The 23,619-nt window shown below is 40.1% G+C and overlaps 1 protein-coding gene across 1 annotated transcript in view; it reads left to right on the top strand.

Annotated features, from left to right (window-relative positions):
• The window catches only part of ADGRD1 (adhesion G protein-coupled receptor D1), a 142,190-nt gene that overhangs the window by 13,107 nt on the left and 105,464 nt on the right, over positions 1 to 23,619 (top strand). The window contains exons 5-13 of the mRNA XM_017815622.1: positions 2,424 to 2,603; positions 3,791 to 4,045; positions 5,849 to 5,913; positions 6,808 to 6,963; positions 9,492 to 9,551; positions 10,737 to 10,854; positions 11,829 to 11,939; positions 13,621 to 13,696; positions 17,026 to 17,167. Of these exons, the coding sequence (XP_017671111.1) occupies positions 2,424 to 2,603; positions 3,791 to 4,045; positions 5,849 to 5,913; positions 6,808 to 6,963; positions 9,492 to 9,551; positions 10,737 to 10,854; positions 11,829 to 11,939; positions 13,621 to 13,696; positions 17,026 to 17,167 (1,163 nt within the window). The remainder of the gene's footprint in view (positions 1 to 2,423; positions 2,604 to 3,790; positions 4,046 to 5,848; positions 5,914 to 6,807; positions 6,964 to 9,491; positions 9,552 to 10,736; positions 10,855 to 11,828; positions 11,940 to 13,620; positions 13,697 to 17,025; positions 17,168 to 23,619) is intronic.

Here is a 23,619-nt window from a genome sequence, read left to right as displayed (position 1 = left end):
TGTCACCAGGTTGGTGTCACCAGGAGGGTGGAGGGTGCTGTGCAAGGGACTTTCTGGAACAAGAGCTGGGTCAGTGTTTCAACCTGCTCCTGGTGTGGTAAAGAAGCTGAAACACGAACTCAGATTTACCTGCTGTTGAAGATATTGCAGCTTGATTGCAAGACAACTCAAATTCTTCAGCTGGGAGTCCACGGCATTTTTACAGCTTTAAACCCACACCCATTAAGATCAAGCAAACTGAGGCTGATGATGTTCATTTACTGATTGATTTCTAGGTGACCAATGATGTTTGTTGGTCATTTCCATGGTGATTATTTTATCATGTAAAAAGCATAAAGGGAATGGAATGCAGACCGTGCAAACTGACGGTTGCTGTCATGACACAAAGATCAGTTAGACAGGAAGATAGGACTTAGTTAAATTATTTATTCTGTAACAATTTTTAGCCTTTCTGCTAAGTTAATTTTATTAAAAAGGTTATGTGAAATATAAAAAAATTATGCACCATATATAGCATTTCTGATGACCATCGTGAACTGTCTGAGGCTTTTCTATCTTTGATCATAAAACTATGAAACATGTAAAAATCTATGGATTTAACAAGAAATGTACATAGTAGTTTGAGAGCTTCATTAACTTGTCCTGGGCTATCTGGTAGCAAATTGGCAAAGTTCATACTGCTTGGAGGGCCTCAGAACTGCTAACTATAAAATCATCCAGATAGGTAGTTTGACTAAACGTAAAAAAGAGCATAGTCAGCAGGTTAAGTGAAGTGATTATTCCATTATTCCCCTCTGTTCAGCACTCTTCTGAAGTGCTGTGTCCCATTTCTGTCCCCTGACACAAAGGAGGTGCTGACAAGCCAGAGTGGGTCTGGCAGATGAGTCTGGTAGGACATGGGAGGGGAGGCTGAAGCATTTCCTTACACCGTGAGGAAATGTGGATTCTAAGGGCTCCCTCCACCTACCTGACGAGTGGTTATAGAAGCAGATGGAGCCAAAAAATCTTGGAGATGCACAGTGAAAATGTGCCAGGCAACCCAGGCACATCTTAGCCCAGGAAATGCTGATTAGATCTAAGGAAAAAAAATTCTCCCCGATGTGGGTGGCCAAGCATTGGAGTGGTTTACACAGAGAGAGGCATCCAGGGTGATGTTAAAATCCCAGCTGAGCTCTGAGCAACAAGATCTACCTCGGAAATCGGAAATCGGGCCTGCTTTGAGCAGGCAGTTTAGATAAGGTGATCTTCAGGGTCATTGCCTTGTTAATTCACTGTGATCCCTGGAGGCAAAACCTCTTCCACTTCCGTACTTAGAGACTTTTCCTCAACCTGCTCTGAACTCAAATTTTACTGTTAGCACTTTGCACTGTGAATTCTGAGGTGAACATTTTTAGGAGCTGTTTAGTCAAGCCATTTTCTTTGTATTTGACTGTAGAACCTCTCCAGTAGAGCCAGGAGAACTTTTGCAGAGTGAGGGAGATCTGATTTGCTGCTTGTGTTTCAGTTAAACCTTTTGAGGTGACCTTTAATAAAGAAACCACTATCTTATGGAAATCATATTTCCTAAGGTATAATCTGAAGAGCTCCTCCATTTTACAGTTCAGTAGTAAAATTTACTGTGAATCAAACAGTATTATTTGTGGACAAAGCTAATCACACGTGGACTTGCAGGATTGCACTTGCATTTGAGCAGAATTCTTTTGTTTTTGTGTAGGTGGGGACGTCAGAATTTTTTCTGTGGCTCTGCATGTGTAGCTATTCTGTTCTTTTACACTGGTTCTTTGCTTTCAGGAGTTATTGGAGCACTGAAGTGTGGAAACACATGTAATAGCATGCTTAAAGAATTAAAGTGTGGTTAGCAGTGAGTGCTACTCAATAAGTGAGGGCAGCCAGGCAGTGCATCAGTAGCTTGGGAATGGTCAATGCACTAATTCTGGCTGGGATGGTGTTGGGTGAACACCAAAAAAAATGTAGGTGTTAGATATGGTGGAGGATATGGGGATATGTGAGCAATGGGTGCTCTGGAATAAGTGAAGATCACAGGAGGAAAAGGGGATCATCACAGGAGTAGTAAAAAGAATGGAGAGACAAGGCAGAGGGAAAGGAAGCATAAATCTGGGAGAAAGAGACTTGTGATCAAAAACCTTTGGCTTTAACTGACAGAAGCTGCTCAGGACATTGATTCTTGCTGTGTCCTGTGTGTGCACATGTGATGCAAAACAGGGAGAGATGTTTGTTTGGCTTAAACTGTTAGAGCATTGTTGATTTTAAAAACCCTGTCCTTGTTTATGCTAGCAGATGATCTGGCCTCAAAAGCATTCCCACTGGCTGTATTCTACATATTGGAAATTTTTAATTGCACTCTTTTTTTTCTTTTTTTTTTTTTTTTTTCATTAAAGTCTCCTTTCACTTGCTTTTATCAGGAGTAACATTTTCCTTTTTCTGGAAGACTCAAGACCAACAGGCCAAGTTTCTCCCTGCCTCTGGTGGACGGGTAATTTCCAGTGGTTTCAAAATCTGTTCAAATGAAGGTGAAGGCTCAGTGGAATTTTACACCCGTGGGAATGCAATGATGAAGTGGAAAGCAAGCTTTAGCCCACCAGGTACAGTTTATAATTTAAAAAACCCCACATAATTTCATTGTTACTTTTTGCTCTATCCTTGCAGACAGAGGTAGTGGTAAGAGCACAACATCAGGAAAGAGAAGTAGATATATAAAAATAGCTACAGATCTCTGTGCTTGAGAATTCTCTTGAGGAGGGGAGAGAGAGATCAAGTACAAACTGAAAAAGTGATATTTTATTGTAGAACATTTGCCATTTGGTAACAGGCCTTGGATCCAGCTTCCAGTTGTTTCTGGAGTGGAGTTACTATTGACATCAATAGATTAATGCATGTTTAGATGGAAACATGAGCAAAGAATGCTGGTTAATCCCTGACAGTTCTCAGTATATTCCAAAACTGGTGGGCTGTCTCTGCTGCCTCCTAAATTAAGACTTTATTTGGTAACTATCTAACTGGGTGTTTAGTGCTTTCATAATTTTGTTATCTGTTGAGTGTCAAGTTTTCTATGCCATGCCATAGTATTAATAAACATTCTGGTATATCACATATCTTACTGCTTCTATCTAAACTGTGTATTGTAATACCTAATGACTGGAACAAATTCTGGTCTTCTGATCATGCTACTGACATTCAACAATATTTTTTTGCCTTAATTTGACTACCTGTGCATTGTTAAAATAGGACTTTCTAACCTCATAGTAGCAGAGTTTTGTAAAGTTTAATGGATCAGTTTAGAAATCTTATTTTAAGAGAAAAAGCTGCAAAATGGTAAGAATAATTCACACTTTTGTGGTTTATCCAATCCAAGTGGAAATTAATATTATGTTTTCTAACTCTCAGGCATAACAAAGCAACTGTGACAGCTTTTAATTACTCTGTTTGCTTGTTCTCCAATTCTTGCAGCCTTTATGCTGTTCTTGCTGAGCTGAGTTTTGAGACAGTATTGAAGAGACCTCAAGTCTTGGCCAATAATACTCAACAGCTGTAATTTATGGAGCTGCAGTGAGCCCAAGTTCAGACAAAAGCTAGCAGGCATTCTGCCAAAGCATGGGCTTCCCCATGGGTATAAAGATTAATATACACAGCATCAGCATTCCATAAGTCACTCTTAGCACTTCCTATGCAGCTCCACATCATTGCAAGAGTCAGCAAAACCACCCTGAACAGGAAAGGCTCCAAATGGGATTGATTCATGGCTTTTGCTGTGACTTTTAATGTCCCGCAGGTCCTTATTGGACTCACATTCTCTTTACTTGGAAATCAAGAGAAGGGCTGAAAGTCTATGTCAATGGAACTCTGAACACAACTGACCCAGATGGGAAAGTGTTCTATGATTATGGAGACCCCAGTGCCAATCTCCTGACGGGGACAGAGGGGGAGCAGAGCAAGCGCTACGTGAACGGGGCCTTCGATGAATTCATCATCTGGGAAAGGGCCCTGACCCCCCGGGAGGTCGAGCAGTACTTCACAGCTGCTATTGGTGAGTGTCTGCATGCTTAGAGTTCATCATCCCCAAAGTTGCTGACTTATAAATGCTTAGTGTGCAGGGTTTGCATTTGTTTTACATCTCCCAGCCGTTCAGCACAACTTTTAGAGGCGCAAAATGTCAGCTCTGAATGTCACCGGGACACTCGGCTGCCTTTGGATGTGCAGCCTTTTCATCCGGGGTTCCTTTACCTGAAGTGATAAAGAGACTTATTAACTGCTTGGGAACCAAAAGAAAAGAGATCAGCTGAAATGTAATAGAAAAGGCAAAGAATCAGGATTAGAACAAAGTCTGGCCAGTAAATCCTGTCAGTGGTTCTATGGATCCTTATAATAAACCTTTCACTACAAGAAGGACTGTTGCTATTAAGTGTGAGCAGCAATTAGAAAGCATCCATTTTAGGAATAAAGCTATGGGGCACCAGGAACATTTGGCTTTGCTGGAAGTTTCCCTGCCTTCGTTTATTCTTACCAGGTTTCTGAGAGCTAAAGCAGTTACACCCATAACTCATGTGCTTTTAAACCCATGGGAACCATTTTCATAACACAGAACTTCTGATGTGTGCCTGGAAATGAGAATGTGCTTGTTTGTGACTTCAAAGTTTGATTATGCCAATCAAATATATACAAAATGTGTTTTATGAAAAATAAAGTATAAAGTAGTTTATGCGGAATTGACGTCACTGAAAAAGAAAACCTTCCACCTGGTATATAATGAAGCAATTTATTTGATTTGCCACACAAATAGGAGGAACTTCAATCAAGTATTTTATAGTAAAGCCTTTTTATTTTAAAAAGTGATTCCTCTGAAAATCTTCAGAACTTCTGATTGTGAGACTATTCATTTGGTAGTCATTTGATACAGGAAATAGCATTAAAAACTTTAAAAAAAAAATTATAATGCTCTAGTCATGTTGGAAAAAATGCTTTTGTATTTGGCTGCTGTATCTTTCACAACAATCGAGGGTTACTATAACACCATCCAACTCAAAGCTACCATAAATCAGACTCTTTGATTAATGGAACTCGAGAAGAATGTTACGGTGCTGAACTCAAGAGGGGCAGATTTTCAAATTGCCCTGGTTCATCTATATGTGTGCCCTGTCTCACTGTCACAGAACTATGGCTTCTGTAAATACAAAGGGAACTCTTTTTCTTTAACCCCTTGAATCCTTGTGAACTCGCAGCAACCACCCTCAGCTCCCCCATTCTCCCATCTTCACTTCAACAAATAACCAAGGCACCGTGGAAAGCCCTTTCCACAAAAGCAAATCCTGCTCAGGGCTAAAGTTTTTACTCCTCCCCTCTCTACTTTGGTTTGGAAAGAGTCTTACTGGGGCTCAAAACATCTGCTTGGTGGACACTGATGTTTGTAGCTCCCTTTTGAAACCCTGCAGAGAGAGTTGGGGCCTCCGAGTCTGTTGGGGGGAAGAGCTGTTGGACAAAGATGGATTCCAACGTTTCAACTGTACACTTGCCCTTTTTGAAATTAAATTATAGCACTTGAAATTCCTGTTTGCAAACAAAGATTTGAGTATTTAAGATTTAGACTGCTGCAGTGCTCATCCACACAAAGGTGAGGAAATAAAATTGGTGAGAGAATCAGAAAATTAAATGTCTTAAACAAGCATGTGTAACTGCAGTAATGAAAATAAGTAAAATCTACAGAACAGCAAATCTGTTGCTTCCAGGTAGAACTGATTCAGCTTGCAGAGGGAAAATATATATATATAAATATGTATATGATATTTAAATGTCAGATTTGTTAATGCTCTCATTTGTGTTTGTATTTTTCCAGGGGTGCAAGTTTTGCTTTCTTCCACAATTCCATGGTCTCTGATGACAACCACTACAAAGCCTGTGGTAGGACAGTCCTCCTAACTCTTTTCTGTGATATCAGAACGTGCATATATTACATACAGAGATGTCTCATGTCATAATTTGCATTAATGGCACTTAGTACCCCAATTATATATACTTTTGGATATGCATAGGGAGGATTTTTAGCCGCTATGGAAAGATGGAAGTACTACACAACTCCTAAAGGAAGATAGATGAAAGAAATTAACTGTTAAATAAAATATTTTCTATATTTAAAAAGGGGAAAAGTAGCAACTTCTGGAGTATTACATTTAACTTTGAAGATGTAGGACATGAAAAATCACTTTGATAATTTTTCCTTTTGTTTCTTTTAAAATTAGGGAAAAAAAAATCCCGCCATGAAAACGAAATTGGTTTTCATTTGTTTCGTGAAGGTGCAATGAAAAAGATGAAAATAAAACCAATTTTTTCATACGGAGAATAGATACAATTAGCTGTAATCAATTAGCTGTAATCAGCCCATGTGCCATTAGCTGTTGCAGTATATTGTCATGTTCTTGCTTTCTGCAGTATCAGAGTTCTGTTAGTTCTTGTTCACTGATGCTTTCAGGAAACCCTGGCAGATAGCAATGGCTAATGAAAAAATTAATCTTTGAATATTCTGGTTATTATGTCATCTGTCTATCTATCTATCTATCTATCTATCTATCTATCTATCTATCTATCTATCTATCTATCTATCTATCTATCTATCATCTATCTATCTATCATCTATCCATCTTATCTATCTGTGTGCTTTCCTTTTCCCTTGGCTCCTGTAGCCTCCTGTGTGTGACCACAGCAGCCTGCTGTGCCTTGAGCTCCCTTTTTGGGCTAACCCCATAAATCCTGCTGTCCATATGGGATAACCTGTGCTGAGTTGTGCCTCTGCTGTAGCTCTCCACCAACGCCTATCGACCCATCATCACCAACCTCACCCAGGAGAGAGGGAATTTCCGCTCCCCCGACGCCACCCTGGGGTACCTGGAGAACGTGTCCTTCAGCTTGCCCAACGAATCCCTGTCACAAAACACTGCTCTGAGCCTCACAGAGGTAAGTGTCTCTCATGCCAGGTGGCACTGAAGTTTCTCCAGAACCTGGAAATACCAAACACGGTTTTTAAAGTTTTTGCTTGTTGGAGAAAATACATGTGAAAAAAGCAGTAGCTGCTTTAGGGGGGTACCAGAAAGTGAGCTTCAACCAGAGAGGATGGTTTAGAGATCTCATTGGTTCTTGAAGATATTATTTAGTGCCTTTGGATCTCTCACTGTGAGACATTTTGGTGCTGGAGGATGTCCAGGAGACAACAGAGCTGGGGAAGGGTCTGGAGCACAGATCTGGTGAGGAGCAGCTGAGGGAGCTGAGGGGGCTCAGCCTAGAGAAAAGAAGGCTCAGGGAAGACCTTATTGCTCTCTACAGCTCCCTGACAGGAGGTTGTAGCCAGGTGGGAGTTATCTCTTCTCCAAGTAACAAGCAATAGGACAAGAGGAAACGGCCTGGAGTCGCACCAGAGAGGTTCAGATTGGATATTAGGGAACATTTCTTCACTGAAAGGGTTGTTGAGCCCTAAAACAGGCTGTCCAGGGAAGTGGGAGTGTCACCATTCCTGGAGGTGTTTAAAAGGTGTGTAGATGTGGCACCTGGGGACATGGTTTAGTGGTGGGCTTGTCAGTGCTGAGTTACTGGTTGGACTCAGTGATCTTAAAGATCTTCCCCAACCTAAGTAATTTAAACTAATCCACAGAGAGAAAAAAGAAGGCGGCATTTTCTGCAGTCTGAGCTGAGACTATGGGGTCATGTTCTGCTAACATAAAGTTAGCCTGCTGTAAAATGATGGGCATCTAATTCCCTGATTTCAGCAGGCCAGAAAGCTATTGTTACAGTAATCAGCTCTAGCCCCGCTGGTGATTGTTCCTTTAAGCCCGCGGGTAATACCAGGGTGAGGAGGATGCTTTACTCAGACAAACAAAATAAATAAATGCCTCTGCAAACGACACGGGACAGCAATTGATAGGTCGGGTTAAAAGCTTGGCGTTTGCAAACTGTAAAGCTCGGATTTCACGGATCACAGTTTAATATGTAGCAAAACCCCTTCTAAAAAGCTCTAATACATTGTTTCCTTTGTTTTACTGAAAAATTTGTGTGGGCTTTAAACCACAAATGGAACATGGCCCCGCCAGACACCAATACCTGTTTCCCACATGGTTCCAGTTGCTCTTTGGTTGCTCATTCATGCTGTCTGATGCTACTTTGTCTCCCATGAAAGTGATTTGCAGACAAAAATGTGGGACATGATTATCTTTAGCAAAGCTATTTTGGGAAATAAACACAAGAGAGTCCTGATCATACATCCCGACCCTGTCATTTGTCTGATTGATGGCTGGGCTTTGTATTGTCTGCAGCTAATTCCCTGAAAGGCAGGCACTGAGCATGCATGGGATTTTCTGTGGAGTTATCTCTGTCCTGATTGTTGTACGCCTCACAGCACAAGGAAATTTGATTTAAGTGATACGCAATAAATGTTCTGATTCCTGACACGCATTTATAATGGATGGCTTCTGACAGATCTGGTTTGTGTTTTGCTGTGTCATGTCTTCCACACTTCACAGTGGAACTTCTTCTATATTCAGTTGTTCTATAAAGACATTTTAATAGATAAGTTTAAGCAGAAGTTGTGGGGTTTTCTCTTTTAATTTTCAGTGCCATTTTCTGTACTTCCTTTTCTCCTTCTATTTGTGTATATTGGCAAGGCTCCTTAGGACTGTGACTGTATTGTGCTGAGCACTTGATTGGTGCCCACTGTGTCAGCTCTTGACCCCAAACCCAAACTTTAAGTGCAAAAGTTAAGCAGCTAATAAATTGTACTAAGTGACGGGAAATCTATCTAGTGCTGTGGAAAAATGTAGTCATTTAAGACCAAAAGAGGCCTACAAGAAGGATGGAGAGGGACCTTTTATCAGGAACTGTAGTGTCAGGACAAGGGGAAATGGCCTCAAACTGAAGGAGAGTAGGTTTAGATTGGATATTAGGAAGAAATTCTTCCCTGGGAGGGTGGTGAGGCCCTGGCACAGGTTGCCCAGAGGAGCTGTGGGTGCTCCATCCCCACAGAAGTGTCCAAGGCCAGGTTGAACGGGGCTTGGAGCAACCTGGGATAGTGGAAACTTTCCCATGGAAGCGGGGCTGGAACAAGATGATTTTTAATGTCCCTTCCAGCCCAAACCATTCCATGATTCTATTGATGTCATATGAGTTCAGACAAAATGGGAGAATAAGTTCACTTTAGTGTTCAGTTCCCAATAAGTTCACTGAGTGTCAGCTCAGCTGTGGGATAATCACTGCACTCTGGGAGTTACACAGTGCTGTTGCTTTTAATAAATAAATTATTACTTTAAAATGTCACCATGCAGAACATGGTGAGAGTGCTGGCAGGCAGAGATGGATCTGTGACTTGAATGGCAGTGGGCTTGTCATGTTGGCATAAACCTCAGACAAATCCTAGCAGAGACCTGCCTTGGATCCTTTGCCAGGAGATGTAACTGATTAATAAATAATCAAATAATGGAGTTTTATTTATCTTTTAGGCATTTTTAAAAGCTATTGAAGACTTTATGTTATTGCCCAACCTGATTGATAGACCACAGGTAAGACAAATGGGCTTAGATTTGTAGATTGTTTTGGTTGCATGAATTCACATGGATGGTGATGGAATTGGTAGTCTCTATTATTATTTTGGCACTATGACTTACTTATTTTCTCATCTGTCACTTTCATATTTGCAGTAAAGAGACACAGGGAAAAAATTATATCATTCATTATATCATATAACAATATGTTCTTGAGAGTTAAAATAAAAGAACTTTATCTGCTGCTGTTTCCACATATTTCAGGATGAATGAAACAAAACTGTACTTATAAAATAATAGACATTGTCACTAAAGTAAGTGTTTAGCCACTCCTTTTTTAGCACTGACCTCTGGTATTTAAAGGTTTATATTTTTTGGTAGATTGATGCTTTCCAATGCACGTGAAATATGTGGTGGTGCTTACCTGTTTTGTGATCTGAAGCTTTGTGAGAGGTTAGACCTGATATGGGGAAAAATGACCTGTATCAATGTTCTTTCTTTTCTAGTCTACCTGTTATTGTGCCAAGGAATACCCGCAGGGTGAATCCAGGAGTTTCCGAGATTTTTGCCTGAGTCTTAAGAAAGCACAGATTGCAGAACAGAGAGCTTTTAAACTGAGAGAAGGAGAGGCTAAATCAAATCAAGGTCTCATTGAAGTCTAAAATGCTTTTAAGACAAAAAGATGTCTAATTGATTTAAGTTCTTAGCCTGAAATCCTTGATCATCTCTGATGTAAATGGATTTCAGATAAAACTGAAACATGCATTAACTCTGAGACTTTATGGATCAGGTTTCAACCTGCAGGGTTAAAGTAGCTTTATGCTTTAAAGGAGCATTTTAATAAGATGAAACTGTAGTTTCTCATCTTGTGTTCCAACACAGATCTGAAACTGATCTTTAAGTATTGTCAAAAAAATTCTTCACAGTTCTTGGCCTCATTCTGCTGAATCCTCAGTATAATTGACTGTCAAATGCTGGTGGGAGCAACAGTCATTTGGAGACATTCCATAAAACATAGTATTTTATGTAGCTGGGCTCTGGGTGGCATCAGTTTGTGTAACATTTTACCCACTGGACATGGAAAAGGCCACGTTTGGCTCGGGGCAGTTGAATGATGAGTCAGGCAGGGATTTAACCTGGCATCGTTTTGTGCTGTGAATGGCAGTTCCTTTGCTGCAGAACCTTCTCTTCGTTCCCCCTCAGACAGCTCACGTGTTTGGCAGTTTGATCCAGACCGTGGACACCGTCATGTCTCACGTGACGCGCAACCTGGACGAGGACTCCTCTCCCTCCACTATCGAGGGCACGTCGCCTGTGGCAGGTGGGATTTAGCAGGGACATTTCCTCTGGTGGGATTGAGTAGGGACATTCCCTCTGGTGGGATTGAGCAGGGACATTCCCTCTGGTGGGATTTAGCAGGGATGTTCCATCTGGGCTGTCTGGGTGTCCCAAATGCTTCCGTGCTTGCAACCCCTCCTCTGCCAACACGGAGGAGGGAATCAAATCGGGTGATTTTCTCTTTTGAATGCAAACCAGAGCTTCAGTTGCAGAAACATGAGTGTGCAGTTAGTCCAGAGGTAATCGGCTCTGACTGTGCTTGAACTCCCTCGAGGTTATGGGGAGGAACTCAGAATATGAATTATATGTGGAGAATCTGGAAATATTATGCTAATAGAGTTAAAGGGCCTAGAGCTCTTATGCAGCACTTCGAAGTCGCAGATGTCTGGGTGCTACAAAACCTTAATTTTTGCAAGAGGCTGAAAATAATAGGAATAGCTTTGACCTTTTTGCAGGATTTTATTTTACTGCTCTTTAGCATCCTAGCACCCTCATTTCATCTGCATCTTTGGATGCTACAGGTATCAAAGGTAATTTATTTCTTCTGGCATTCTGCTGTGCCTTCAGGGGTAAATAACCTGAGCAGTCCCCAGTACCATTAATCACTGCATGTGCTCTCCTGGACACTGGGATTCTCAAATGGAGGACTGAAATAACGCCTTCAAATGTCAGTGGAAGAGAGCTATTAATCTGTTTTGCTTGCCCTGGTAAGCTCAGTGTTTGAGGCTGGGTGAAGTGATCCATGGTATATTAACAGTGCACGTAGCACCTTTTCTGTCATAAAGAAGTCAGATATAAAAGGCAATTTTATACTTGGGGAATTTACTATATTTTCTGCAAACATATGGGGTTTTAAATTCAAGACTTGCAACAGCTATTAGGGAAGTCTAGTTAAACAGTCAAGTAGGTTGTAGAGGCTATTGATTTTATGATATTTTTGTTTGGGTTATCACACAGATTACACTGTGCTCAAAATACATCCTCAGACTCTGAATTTGTCCCACTATCGATTTCCATCTCGGGGGCAGAGTTACATTTCCATTCCCAGTGAAGCTTTCCATGAAAAAGGTAAGGAAAAGATTAAAGGGAGGAGTGGAGTCATGTACACAGGGTATCCAAAAATGGTTTTGCTTGAAAATAAGTTTTGGTTCACTTTATTTTTCCAAGTAACTGATTTGATCCTTCTTGGTTGTACTGGCTCTGAGGAAGCAGCAGTTGTCCTGTCATACCAATGGTAGAGTTTTCATATTACTTGAATTAATGTTGAATAATAGAGCTGGGCCACAGAGACTGAAGCCATTTAATTTTGACACATTTTTATATTAGAGAAACCTTAATCTCGTAAATTTGTTTTAATCATCTGAACTGGTTATTTTTGAGAAATTCCAGGTTGTCAGATTAGGTATTGCTTATCCCTTCACGCAAAATTGCTCTTTTGTGTAAAATTAAACGATAAAATGACAGGTTTGAGCAATAGCAGCTACAGAAATGAAATGAAGATATAGGCTGCAGTCATGGCAAAAAGGCAGCACTCAGAAATCCATACCTAAGCCAACATTTTAATAATCTCAAAAGCAAGGTATGGCAAAAAACTGCAGCTTTATTCAAGACTCTAAAATAACTATTTGAAGTTAATTATCTATGTTTTACTCAGGGATTGAGGGAACTTATTTACAAAAGCATCTACCCCCATCCTCAAACCTTTGAAAGTCTGACTTATGTGCCCTAAATTCCGACACACAGAATTTGCTCACCCACAGACCTTTCTGCAGTCACCTCTGTCGAAGGATGGTCAGTCCCTTTTCACAAAGTGCAAAGTTAGCCAAAAATAACCTGCACAGGGAAATTCTCTAATAATTACTGAACTGTCTGCCTGATTTGTGATGACAGCTTTGTTGCTTTGCACTGGCAGGGGCTCTGGCTGGACACTGCAAGTGCTCTGAGGTTTGAACAACTATAATTGTAAACCAAATTGTAAGGCCAAAACCAGCATGTGAGAGGACTTTTTTCCTTTCCCACTTATAAAATTTCTCACCAAGCAGAGTTTTTTTTTTTCTTCAGAACATTGTCATGCTTCGTATCCCGAAATTATCCAGTGCATTAAATGTTTTATTCTTTTTCCACCTAAAGCTCACTTCTGAGAAATTTCAGCCCTCAGGCCACACTTCTACACTGCCCAGATGAGCTAAGCTAAAAAAATCTGTTATTTCACCTTAAACAGTTGACACTATAAATGCTTGGAAACCAGCAAAAGGGGTAGTAAAAGACATCCGCATGGTTAACTCTTAGAAAATACACATCTGTCTCTTCACTCAGATGCTGGAGAGCCCAAAAATACTGGAATGTGGGCAGCAAACAGAAAACCAGCATCGGAACTGGTTGCCTGTGTTTGAGTTTCACAAACTGCCAGTTTGTGTAGGTGGTGGTGAAGTGGCCTTGAGGTTACAGAGACACCGACTCTGGTGTGTCCTGAGACCCTTTCTGGTGCCGTGTGTGGGATTTACAAGTGACAATTGATTACTTCAGCAGCTTGTTTTGGAAGTTTGGTTGTGCAGGGCAGGCTTCCTCCTATTTTACTTTTGATATCCATCTCTTGTGCTACACAGGATTTTCCACTTATTTAAAAGAACAATATGAAGGTGAACATAAATCAAGGCTCTTAATTAACACAGAGCTTCAAGCCTAGGAGAGAAATGCCCCTTGCTTAGAACTGTTGCTCTGAGGAATAACTCCTGTTCCCTTTCCACAGCTTGGATTACCATTGTCGGCCTCCTTTACCATGACATGCATTGTTTCTTTCACAATATCAACCCTATGGATACCAAGTAAGTATCTCAGAGCTCTCATGTTTTAACAGCTTGTTTATTACCTTAGTGATATACCTTTATAACAGTCGTGTCGTTATCAGCTGTAAATAAATTACAAGCCATAATCCCGATTCTGCAATGTGGAGGACATGTAGTCATTAACTAGACAAAGATTAAAGTTTACATTAGATGTTTTATTTTACGTCGCAATAAAATAGATTCCCGCGGCGACGTGTTTGTCTTTCTCTGTCTTCTCCTTCCATTCATCTGATCTGGCACTAGAAAAATCATAATTTTAATCTGCCTCATAAAAGTAAATTGCGTCTTCTCTCCTGACACGTATGAAGATAAAGCTTGCACTTAAATGAAACAAATAAGAAAACAAAATCTGAATCCTAACCCTAGAAACCCGCAAGGTAATTTTACAACAGGAGACCAGGCAATGCTTTAAAGACCCTTTGTTTTATGTACTCCATCAGGGAAATCATTAGCAGATAAGATAAAGTAAATGCAGAGCTGTATAAACTCCCTGCAATACAGTTCCCCAGGGGATTTTGCAAGGCCATTCATGTAAATCATTACACTTTCCTTTCAGGCAAGTGGATGACTTTGTGTTTCCCTTTGGTTTTCCCTGGGGTACAGAGAGCAGTTTACACTTTCAGTCTTTTCCAGTCTGTGATTTTTTCTGTGTTGTTTCTGACAGCAGGAAAGATGCAGCACGTCAGCTCTCCTCAATGTCAGGGATTGCCTTCCTTTCCTGACAAGGGAGTTTATGGTCACAGGAACTCTTTTGTGAACTTCAGGGTAAAGAGTCTTGGCTTGGTTGATCCAGATTGGATCACAATCCATGTTGATCACCCTGAGATAATCACACAACTACTACTAAATAGCATTTCTAAATCCATAGCAAGCTGTGCTGTTGGTTGCCCTGCTCTCTCAAACAAAAGGACACTCAGCAGGTGGCTGCCAGGGAACCATGTCATTAATGTGCAATATTTCATACTGACATGAAGAAATAGAGGCAATAATTTATGAGGGCTTTTGTTTTTCAGACAGGAGGATCAATGCAATTTATTAAGATAATAAGCTAATAAGATGATAATAATCTCAATTTTTCAAAGGGAGAAAGAGACTGAGTATGGTCCTGACATAGGTCAAAGTTTAGCAAACACAATATGATTAAAGATGCTGCATGGCAAAGCACTGTATTGTAGTGTATTTTCATATATCCTGGGGCTCTGACATAGCAAAATAAAACAGTTGTGTCATATTTGTGGACATTCTCTGAAGTTTCTGGAATAGGACAACATTCCTGGTCTCCTGAGTTGTGTGTGTTTTAAGCACTCTTTTAGAGAAGAATCTGTCCCTGTCACAATGTTAAATAGAAGCACAAAGACATGGGGGAAGAAATGTTTTCTCGATTTCTATAATTAATTCAAAGTACTTGAGCTGCTTGCAGTGTGTAATGCACTGCAAAATCACGTCCATAAAACTGTAGGTGCAGGTCTGTCCAAAACAGCATCTAGAAGGGTGATAATAATGCAGGGAATTCTAGCTTAGTGATTTTTCCTCTCTGGAATCAAACCCCAGGTATTGAAAAAATGCTTTAAAAATAAGTATGCACTTCTGCTGGCTTTTCTTTTTTGTGCTCTGCTATTATAACTTTTTTTGCTTACTTTTCAGTAGAATAACAACTTTTTCACAGAGTAGTTTGTTTTAAAGACTTTTTTTAAATGTTCCCTCTAGCACTGGGCTACTTGAACACCTGTAATTTGAACCCTGTCCATTTTCTTCTAAGGGGCATTTTTTTTTCTCTTGTGGTGGAAAACCAAACCCAAAACTCTTGGAGCTTTTGTGCTGTACACACAGATGACTTCTATTTTCAGACTACATAAATAGCAGTTTCTAAGGGGAGTAACTTTTGATTCTTTATAAAAAAAGAAATTGAAACACAACAATACTTTGAGCCCAGTTCTGCTCATGTACAGGTTGTGTAAATCTGCCATCTCACATCCAAGGCCATGGTGAAGAAAGGCTTGTGCATGCACAGAAACAGTATTTTCTGCTTGTGATGAAGATTTTTTTCACACTTCCAAATTCACCAAGCTCTCTGAAATTAAAACACCAGATAAAGGGTGTGGAAAAAAACATCCTTCCACTTAATCCTTGCAGGAGAAATCTCAAAATGTCAGATAAAGCTTTGAACATTATTAGTCCTTCTCTAAACTTAATTTTTTCATACCAGAGGAGGCAAATTCTACCCTCAGATGCTGGTTACTGGGAGCAGAAGTAATCTCTGATACTGATGGTTTTTTTAAGGTCAGAAGGAAGGGCTGGTGCTTGGGGCTGTGCTAAATGAGTTCTGTTCCATTTGACCCTGCCAAGGAACTCAGGGTGGTTGTTTAAATGTCTGACATGACTTTTTCTCTTGTTTCCTGAAAGCAAAATAAGAAAGCATCGCAAACAGGTGGCAAATGTAAATAAAGTGGCTTTTAATGTGCTTTGCAAGCCAGCTCTTTCCAGTGGTGGGCTGTGTTTGCAGGCCTATGGTGGTGGTTAATTTGCTTTGGCTCATGTTTCTCGTAGTCAATACCATTCTTTCACATGCTCCAAAGGTAGATGACAGAGAACATTTTACTCTTGTACAGTTTGTTACTGGTAGGGTAAAAAATTTTACCCTGCAGCCAAATGGATCTCAGTTACACCTCAATGTGCAAAAATGCCAAAGTCATAAGTTTTAGCTGAAAACAGAAATAAGAGGGTTCTTATGTAATGCAAAATTACTTCAGACTAAAAATAAATGTATTACCTGGACAAATGAGATATTTAGTCAAGTTCAGCTGTTTGTGTTGTGACCTGACTTATTCTCTAACAAACCTAACTGGACATAATCAATTTTCCAAAGTAAAGCTGTAAATTACTTCTAAACATATTCCTATGTATATATTTACATGCATTATATGTGTGTCTTACACACTGATGTGTGTCTTTAGTCAGCCTGAAACCCCTCACAAGTTTCCTCCTCACTTAAGTTGCTTTCCTGAGAGCATTTTTAGATTCCTTCATAGGATTCTCCCTAATTACCTAAAGCACTTTGAGCAAGGCAGAAAGCAAGAGAGGAGCAGAGTGAAGGGGTACTTAATGATGCCAACTCTCCAGGTGTTCAAAGCTGGCCCCTACACTTTGTTCCCTATACTATGGCTTCTAGTCCTGTAGGATCTCACTCTCCTATAGAAATTAACTGGCTTGAATGGAAAAAGGAGATCCCGTGTTCCTTTGTTGTGGGTGTTGTGGATGAACCAAAAAAAAGTTGTTCTTCTTCTTTAATGTATTTGCTTCTTCCCAAGGATTGCTGAAGCTGCTGCCTACAAAGGTTCTATGATCTCAGCGACCAGTTATCTCATCTCTATCAAAGTGGAACCCCTACCCAAGTTGTCCCACAATCTGTCAGGATCTCCTCTCATCACCATCCAGCTCACCCACAAATTGGTAAGTGAAATGGAAACTACCAGTTTAGGTCACAAAACTGTTCAAAACTTCGGTGCCCGTGGTGACTTTTTTGTATTTTTCTCATAATTTCTGTGGGCATTTTTTTGTAGCAATTGAGGTGGTGTTTGTGGCTACAACAGGATGTTTTTCTAACCACTGTGAGTCCTGTTTCCATCACTGCAAAAGGCTGATTAGTGCACGTGTTGTTGAAGAAGGTGAAGTGACAAGTGCAGCTTTAGGCCTTTCTGTGTGTGCTGCTCTAAGGGTGTGTTTGTGCTGCCTGCAACACAGTGGGATAAATTGCTGTTTTCTCATTAGAGTGGCCAAAAACAATTCATTTGTGATTTTTACTTTTGCTCTTAATTCACACTGAGATAACTGAGGGGTTCTGAATGAATAAACCCAGAGAAGGTCAGGTAGAAGTATGTTGGGCAGAGCATCTCCTGGGTAGGAGTGGAGCAGGTTCAAATCCCTGCTCAAGTCTGAACTGCCCTTTCTAGAGAGCAGAACTTTCTGAACCTGAGAAATAAGAGCCAAGAAATATGAGAATCTGAGCAAACTTGGAGAAAAATTTGAATAAAAGTGCTGAGTTTCAGTAAGGTGTTTCAGTTTCCCCAAATTATTCCAGCAGGAAACTGGAATAATAGCTGGGTTTGTTTGCTCTTGGAGGGAGAGGTGTCTCTTTGTCTTGTCAGTGGAATGGAGAAGAGTGGAGTTCAAACTGGCAAGAGGAATGCAGCATCTCTGACCCACTTACAGCATCGAATGGAAATGTAAAGCAAAGATTTCAATTCTTAAATGTTTCCTAGAAAACATCTCTTAGATGTTCTTCTAAGTGCTGAATCATGTTTTTCTTTCAATGACTGTTTTCAAGCCAGTTTGTCTTCTTGCTGTTGGCCTTCTGATGAAGATGGAGTAAGCTACAGGAAGGAAATGAAAAATCCCCAAGGCATAGGAGTGAAGTGTGTTGTTTTGCTGACAGTTTTTTGCAAATTCCACTTTGCTTTATTTATCCAGGCACCTCCTCGTGCTGTAGTTATGATGATTTACTAGGAGGCTGTTAAACAAACCCGTGGGTTTTTAATTTTCACTGTTAAGATGGCTTGTACCATGGTATACAGATAGAAATGTTGCCTGTTCAGGTGTGACTTGGGTTTGGTTTGTGGCATTTTTTGTGTGTGTGTATGTGTGGGGTTTTGTTGTTATTGTTGTTGTTGTGAGGGTTTTTTTGGTGTTATTTTTTTTTTTGTTATTATTTATTTTTTAAAACACTCACAGAAGTTGGAGAAACATTCAATTCCAATAGCATCGAAAAAGTAGCTCAGCACTGTTCGAAGTCAGTCATGGAAATACATTTATATTTAAAGTTCTGAGAATTTTGAGGCAGGAAATATTTCTAAATGTGCAGAGAGCATGATCTTGAATTCTGCCCAATAAGCTGTGCTGGGATAATGACTGTGTTAGATGTTGCTCTTGGGCACAAAGCCCTGAAAGGAGATGGGGAAGGCACAGCAGGTTCACCCATCTGAAAGATGGGGAACTCTTCACCTGCTTATTCACTGCCTGCAGCAAAAATCTGCTGCTGGGTTTTACATCTTATTAACTGCACAAACCTGTAAGTTTGGTTGAAGCTCAAGAGATGCAAGAGATACTTTCTCCACGAGTAGGGTTAGAAAAGTCACAGTCTCATTGTTTCTTTTTTTTCCCCTCAACAATCTGTGGACTTCAATTAGAAGCTGGTCCCACATTGGACTATGTAATCATTTTCCCAGTGTTTTTGAAAGCAAAATTAAATGTAAGGGTGGGAGGTATTTTATGTGCTTGCTTCAGAACCTTATTTCAGTGTTACCTGATGGTGAAGCACTTTGTAGATCTCCTAACTGGATTTCTAAACTCCCTTTTAAAATTCCAAATGCTAAAAACCTTCAAGCATCAAAACATTCTGAAATCACCAAACGTGTTCGATCAGAAAATCTCTTTTGACGTCAGAAAATATTTTATTTAAATGGTGGTTTACTGTATTTAATATCTATTGATTTCCCAGCGAAGGAATGTAATTTATCATTGGAATAGCTGTTTAAAAAGAGAGCCTGGCATACAAGTTTGCAAAGAGAATTAATAAAGCTATAAGATCGGGGCAATGGGAATACATCTAGTTACCTACTCTGCTTTTTTTGTGAATTTGCTTAAAAAAAGGGCATTAACCAGTGAGGAATATGCCTCTGGGTATCTTATGTATGGATTCTAAATTCTCTGAGTAATCTTTAGAAACAAAGTTATAGTGTAGGTAGAAATACATGGAATATTTGTCTGTGGGGAAGAGGTGTAGTAAGGAGTTGAGCAGAATGTGTGCAGCTCTGCTGAAATGGGATATACACTGAATTTGATGGGAAAACAGGTGGCTTGCCTCTGACACCTGTGGCTTTGGGAATATAATTTCTCTTCTGGCTTTTAATTAATGGGGAAGTTTTATATTAAGGAATGGATGAGTAGATTATTCCAGTTATGTGGGAGTGTGGCAGCAGTGGGTTAAATCTGTTCTCTTTTACGCTGCTGTGTCCCCAGTGAATTCCATGGAATAACTTTGAACGATATAAATTTAGACAATTTACTTATGAATTTACTTAAGCAAATTACTTAAGCAAATTTACAGAAGTCAATTCAAGGGAATTGACTTAAGCAGATTGGGAAATGACTCCATGCCTCTGGAAGCTTTCATATGATCCCAGCACAGATCCTTTCTTTCCCACTACATATGATTTCACTCTGGAGTGGTTTCATTTGGCTGAGCATGATCCCCTCATGAAATAAAAGTAGAATTTAAAATGTAAAATAAATTCTGGCTGCAAAATCACTGTGTTAGGTGTGTGCTTTAAAGAGCAGCAGTCAAGCTATTTATCTAAGTTTATGATTGAATAGTATGATTAAACTGAGAGCATAAAATCTGGCTTACAAACCTGCTTTATCCATTAAAATACTGCAGTAAGGGGAGAAACATTTGAATGTTTGTTTGTTCCACATAATCTTCTCAGTTTAACAGAGGAAAGTGCAATAAGAAAAAAATGAAAAATGCCAAGTCCAAACAAACAGTTTTTCTTGATTAATTTTTAAGTTTGGGTCTGACTTTTTAATTCTTTTTCTTCTAATGTGTATGGGAAAAACGCCAATCATTTAGCAACAGGGGAAAAAAATGGGAGTAAAGTAAACCATGTCTATTTTAGGAAGTAGTTACAAAGAAAATGTCTGTGAACTGAATATCACCTCTTGAAACAAAACTTCACAGAGCATTTGTCATTCTGCAGCTCAACCCATGGTTAGTTAAATCTCCTCCTAAACAAGGATTCTCTGGGTTTCTCTGAAATTATCTGCATTTCTCACATAGCTCTTGGGAGCTCAGGAGATGATGAAGTTTCTTGTTTTGAAACATGAGGCGATGCAAAGTGAGGCTCCTGTCTAATCAATTGGGTAAGAATACAGGGAATATTTATAAATGACATGTTAATGCTTCCTTTTCCAGAGAGCACCAAGGGGCAGAGGGCACTGAGGGGGACAGGCTGGAGGCTAAACTGGAGCACAGGAGCTGAGAAGTCACCTCCTAGTTAATACACAGGCCGTTAATTTATGTGTTCAAGGACCAGGGAGACCAAACTGCAGACTCACCTCCATCAGAAAAGGACATTAGTAATTACAGCCATTAGGCCTTGATGTTCAGGCTCACAGCTCCATTCTCATGGGACCAGTATTGCTGGTTGACTTTCCCTCTACCAGCAGAGCAGGCAGAAAATTTTCTGGTCGAGCTTCCATTAGTGGAAAATGGTTTTCTGACTTAAAATGGAATTTTTCATGATTCAGGATGAATTTTTCACGATTCAGGATGAATAAGTCATCACATTATTTTTTTCACAAGATTAAAATACCACTTGTTTAAATCCTTCTTATGAAGAAAAGACTCTCTGTGACTAGGATAGATATGTATGTTTTATTACTTACAGTGTTTTAATCACCACTATTCTGACAACACTTTATTTTGTTGCAAAGTCCCCAAAACCACTTTTTCTGTTACTCTCTCTTTTATCTTATGAAACTATTAACAGCTTGAGAAAGATTGTTTTGCAAGAAGTCTTCATCATCAAGGTTTTAGACTTAACTTCTTTGCATGAAATATAAAGTGATTAAATGTTTTATTCTTTCTGCCAGTCTGAGGAAAATTTATCCACTCTGCCTATCCAGTGTCTGCTTTTATGGCACAGTGACATAGCTGGGGGTGAAAAGCAGTTCTCACTTTCCTTCTCTGTAGATATGACACAGCTTTTCCTGTGATATTTGGGCATCATTAAGGGCCTTTTTACTTGAGACTTTTTACAGATGGAAGAATTACTTTAATGGGTCTTTTTAATGACTGTCCCTTCCTTTCCACTGCTCAGGGGGGCAAGAGGAAGAGGAGAGAGAACCAGCAGTACTTTGTGACACTGCTTTGTGACTCAGATTTGTTGTCACCATGCTAAGCTGTTTTATTAAAAGTAGGATTCTAAATCTCATTGAATATTTCACGCTGTTGATTCAATATTTGTCCCAAGGCAGCCTTGCAGGTCAGCACACACCTGTGCAGAGAGAGGGGAGGGCTTGCTGTCTGTGTACATATTGTTTTCTTTCCAGAGCTTATGTGAAAAACTATCAAAGGCTGTAATTCAAGAAAATCAAGTTCATTGGCGGTATTGGCTGTAATTGCAGGGCATTCAGTGTGACCACTGAATATATACATTTCTCTTTATCAGCAAAACTTTGTCTGAATTAAGTCCTCTAAGAGACAGAAGTTGATACACTAAGTAACAATAGTTAGCTGTTATTCAGGAACATTTCAGTGACACAGACATGTTTTTAACTGATTTAAAAAGTGATGATGCCCTGCTCTTCAGCAGCTTGGACGAACTACTCTCTCCAGCAAAAAAAAATAAGAAATCAACTCACACCTTCAGTGTATGGGGGAGGATGTGAAGACTGATGATAGTTTGTAGCTGGAGACAGCTTAGTCTTGACCTGTCCAGATGTTTTGTAATGAGGCAACAGTACATTTTGTAAAATGATTATCTGAAAAAAGAAATTTCTGTTTCCAGCAAGATGTTTTTCATAGCAGGAGCAACCAGAGAAGAATTAACATTTTGCTTGTGCGATCCAAGAAATTACAGCACGGGGTAGAAATTCAGAAGAGATGAATGTCAAGCAAGGCTGAAATGCAACACAACATGCTCTGGAAAAAGTCAGAGGAGGCGACAGAGGAAGAAATGGTGTCAAACCGCACCAATATTTTGTAAAATCCATATGGTTATGTAGCACAGACCTTGGCTTTTGACCATGCTGAAGTCACTTTTTGATTCTCTGGGGACAAAGTAGCTACAAATTCTTGTGTTTCCTGACAAGGCAGCTGACTGTCTTTCAGCTTATAGAAACAGCAGCTTGGTATAAATCCAGGCCTGCTTGGTGCAGAGAGGGCAAGGAACTGCCTCAGGTGATGAGACAGAAGGGGAGCAGGCACACCCTGCCTGGAGCAGCAGAGCTCACTGCTCTGGTGATCCCTCGCTGTTGACTGGCACTGGAGAGAAAATTGCTTTACATCTTGAAGAAAACTTTTTGTACTCTACTTTCAAACCAAGTAGTTTTCTCCAGGGGTTTGTTTTCTCTTTCCTCTTTGCAGAAGGGGGACATGTGCAGCTGCAGTTTTGGAGGGTTGTAAGCTCCTGGCTGATACACCCTGTGCGAGAGGCCTCACATGAAGATTAGATGCAAATTGGGAATTCTTAATGCAGCTGGTTTCCCCCCAGATATATTAGGGGAAATGCCACTTTAAATATTTGTTTGATTCGGGAGAAAATGCATGTTTTACTAAGATACTATCACATTAGGACTAATTTAGCATTGTTCCCTCTCAGTCCTTTGCTTTGTTAAAGTGTGGTTCACTTTAACAAACACAGTGCTTGGGGAATTGTCTGCCTGACCACAAAGTGTTAATCTCTCCTGCCATATTATTGCACTGAATCATTCAAACAGCTGCTTACCTCCTCATTTTTGAGGAGTTGCTGCTGCTCTTTGTTCCTTTCTGCCATGAATGCTTCCCATCAGAACCCCACTGTGACCTGCTTCCTCCGTGCTCCTTTCCGAGCACTCCATCCATGGAGCTTTAGCAGCTTCTCCTCTTAATCCCATCTCATCTTCTGTTATGTGACTTTCTCAAACCTCCAGAATCAGGAGTCCTAGGAGAGCATCAGCATTCATTGTAGTTCAGCCTGAATGTCGGGGAAGAGCCCTCCTGGGGCTCTCCTTTGGAGGTGGCAAAGTGCCAGGAAAAGATAGATCTCCTCTTCTTCTCTTTTCTCTTCTCTTCTCTTCTCTTCTCTTCTCTTCTCTTCTCTTCTCTTCTCTTCTCTTCTCTTCTCTTCTCTTCTCTTCTCTTCTCT

Source organism: Lepidothrix coronata, unplaced genomic scaffold (genome assembly GCF_001604755.1).
Source record: "Lepidothrix coronata isolate B3197 unplaced genomic scaffold, Lepidothrix_coronata-1.0 Scaffold51, whole genome shotgun sequence".
Taxonomy (NCBI): domain Eukaryota; kingdom Metazoa; phylum Chordata; class Aves; order Passeriformes; family Pipridae; genus Lepidothrix; species Lepidothrix coronata.
Note: the sequence above shows the minus strand (reverse complement) of the source record. Positions and strands in the feature narration are given on the sequence as shown.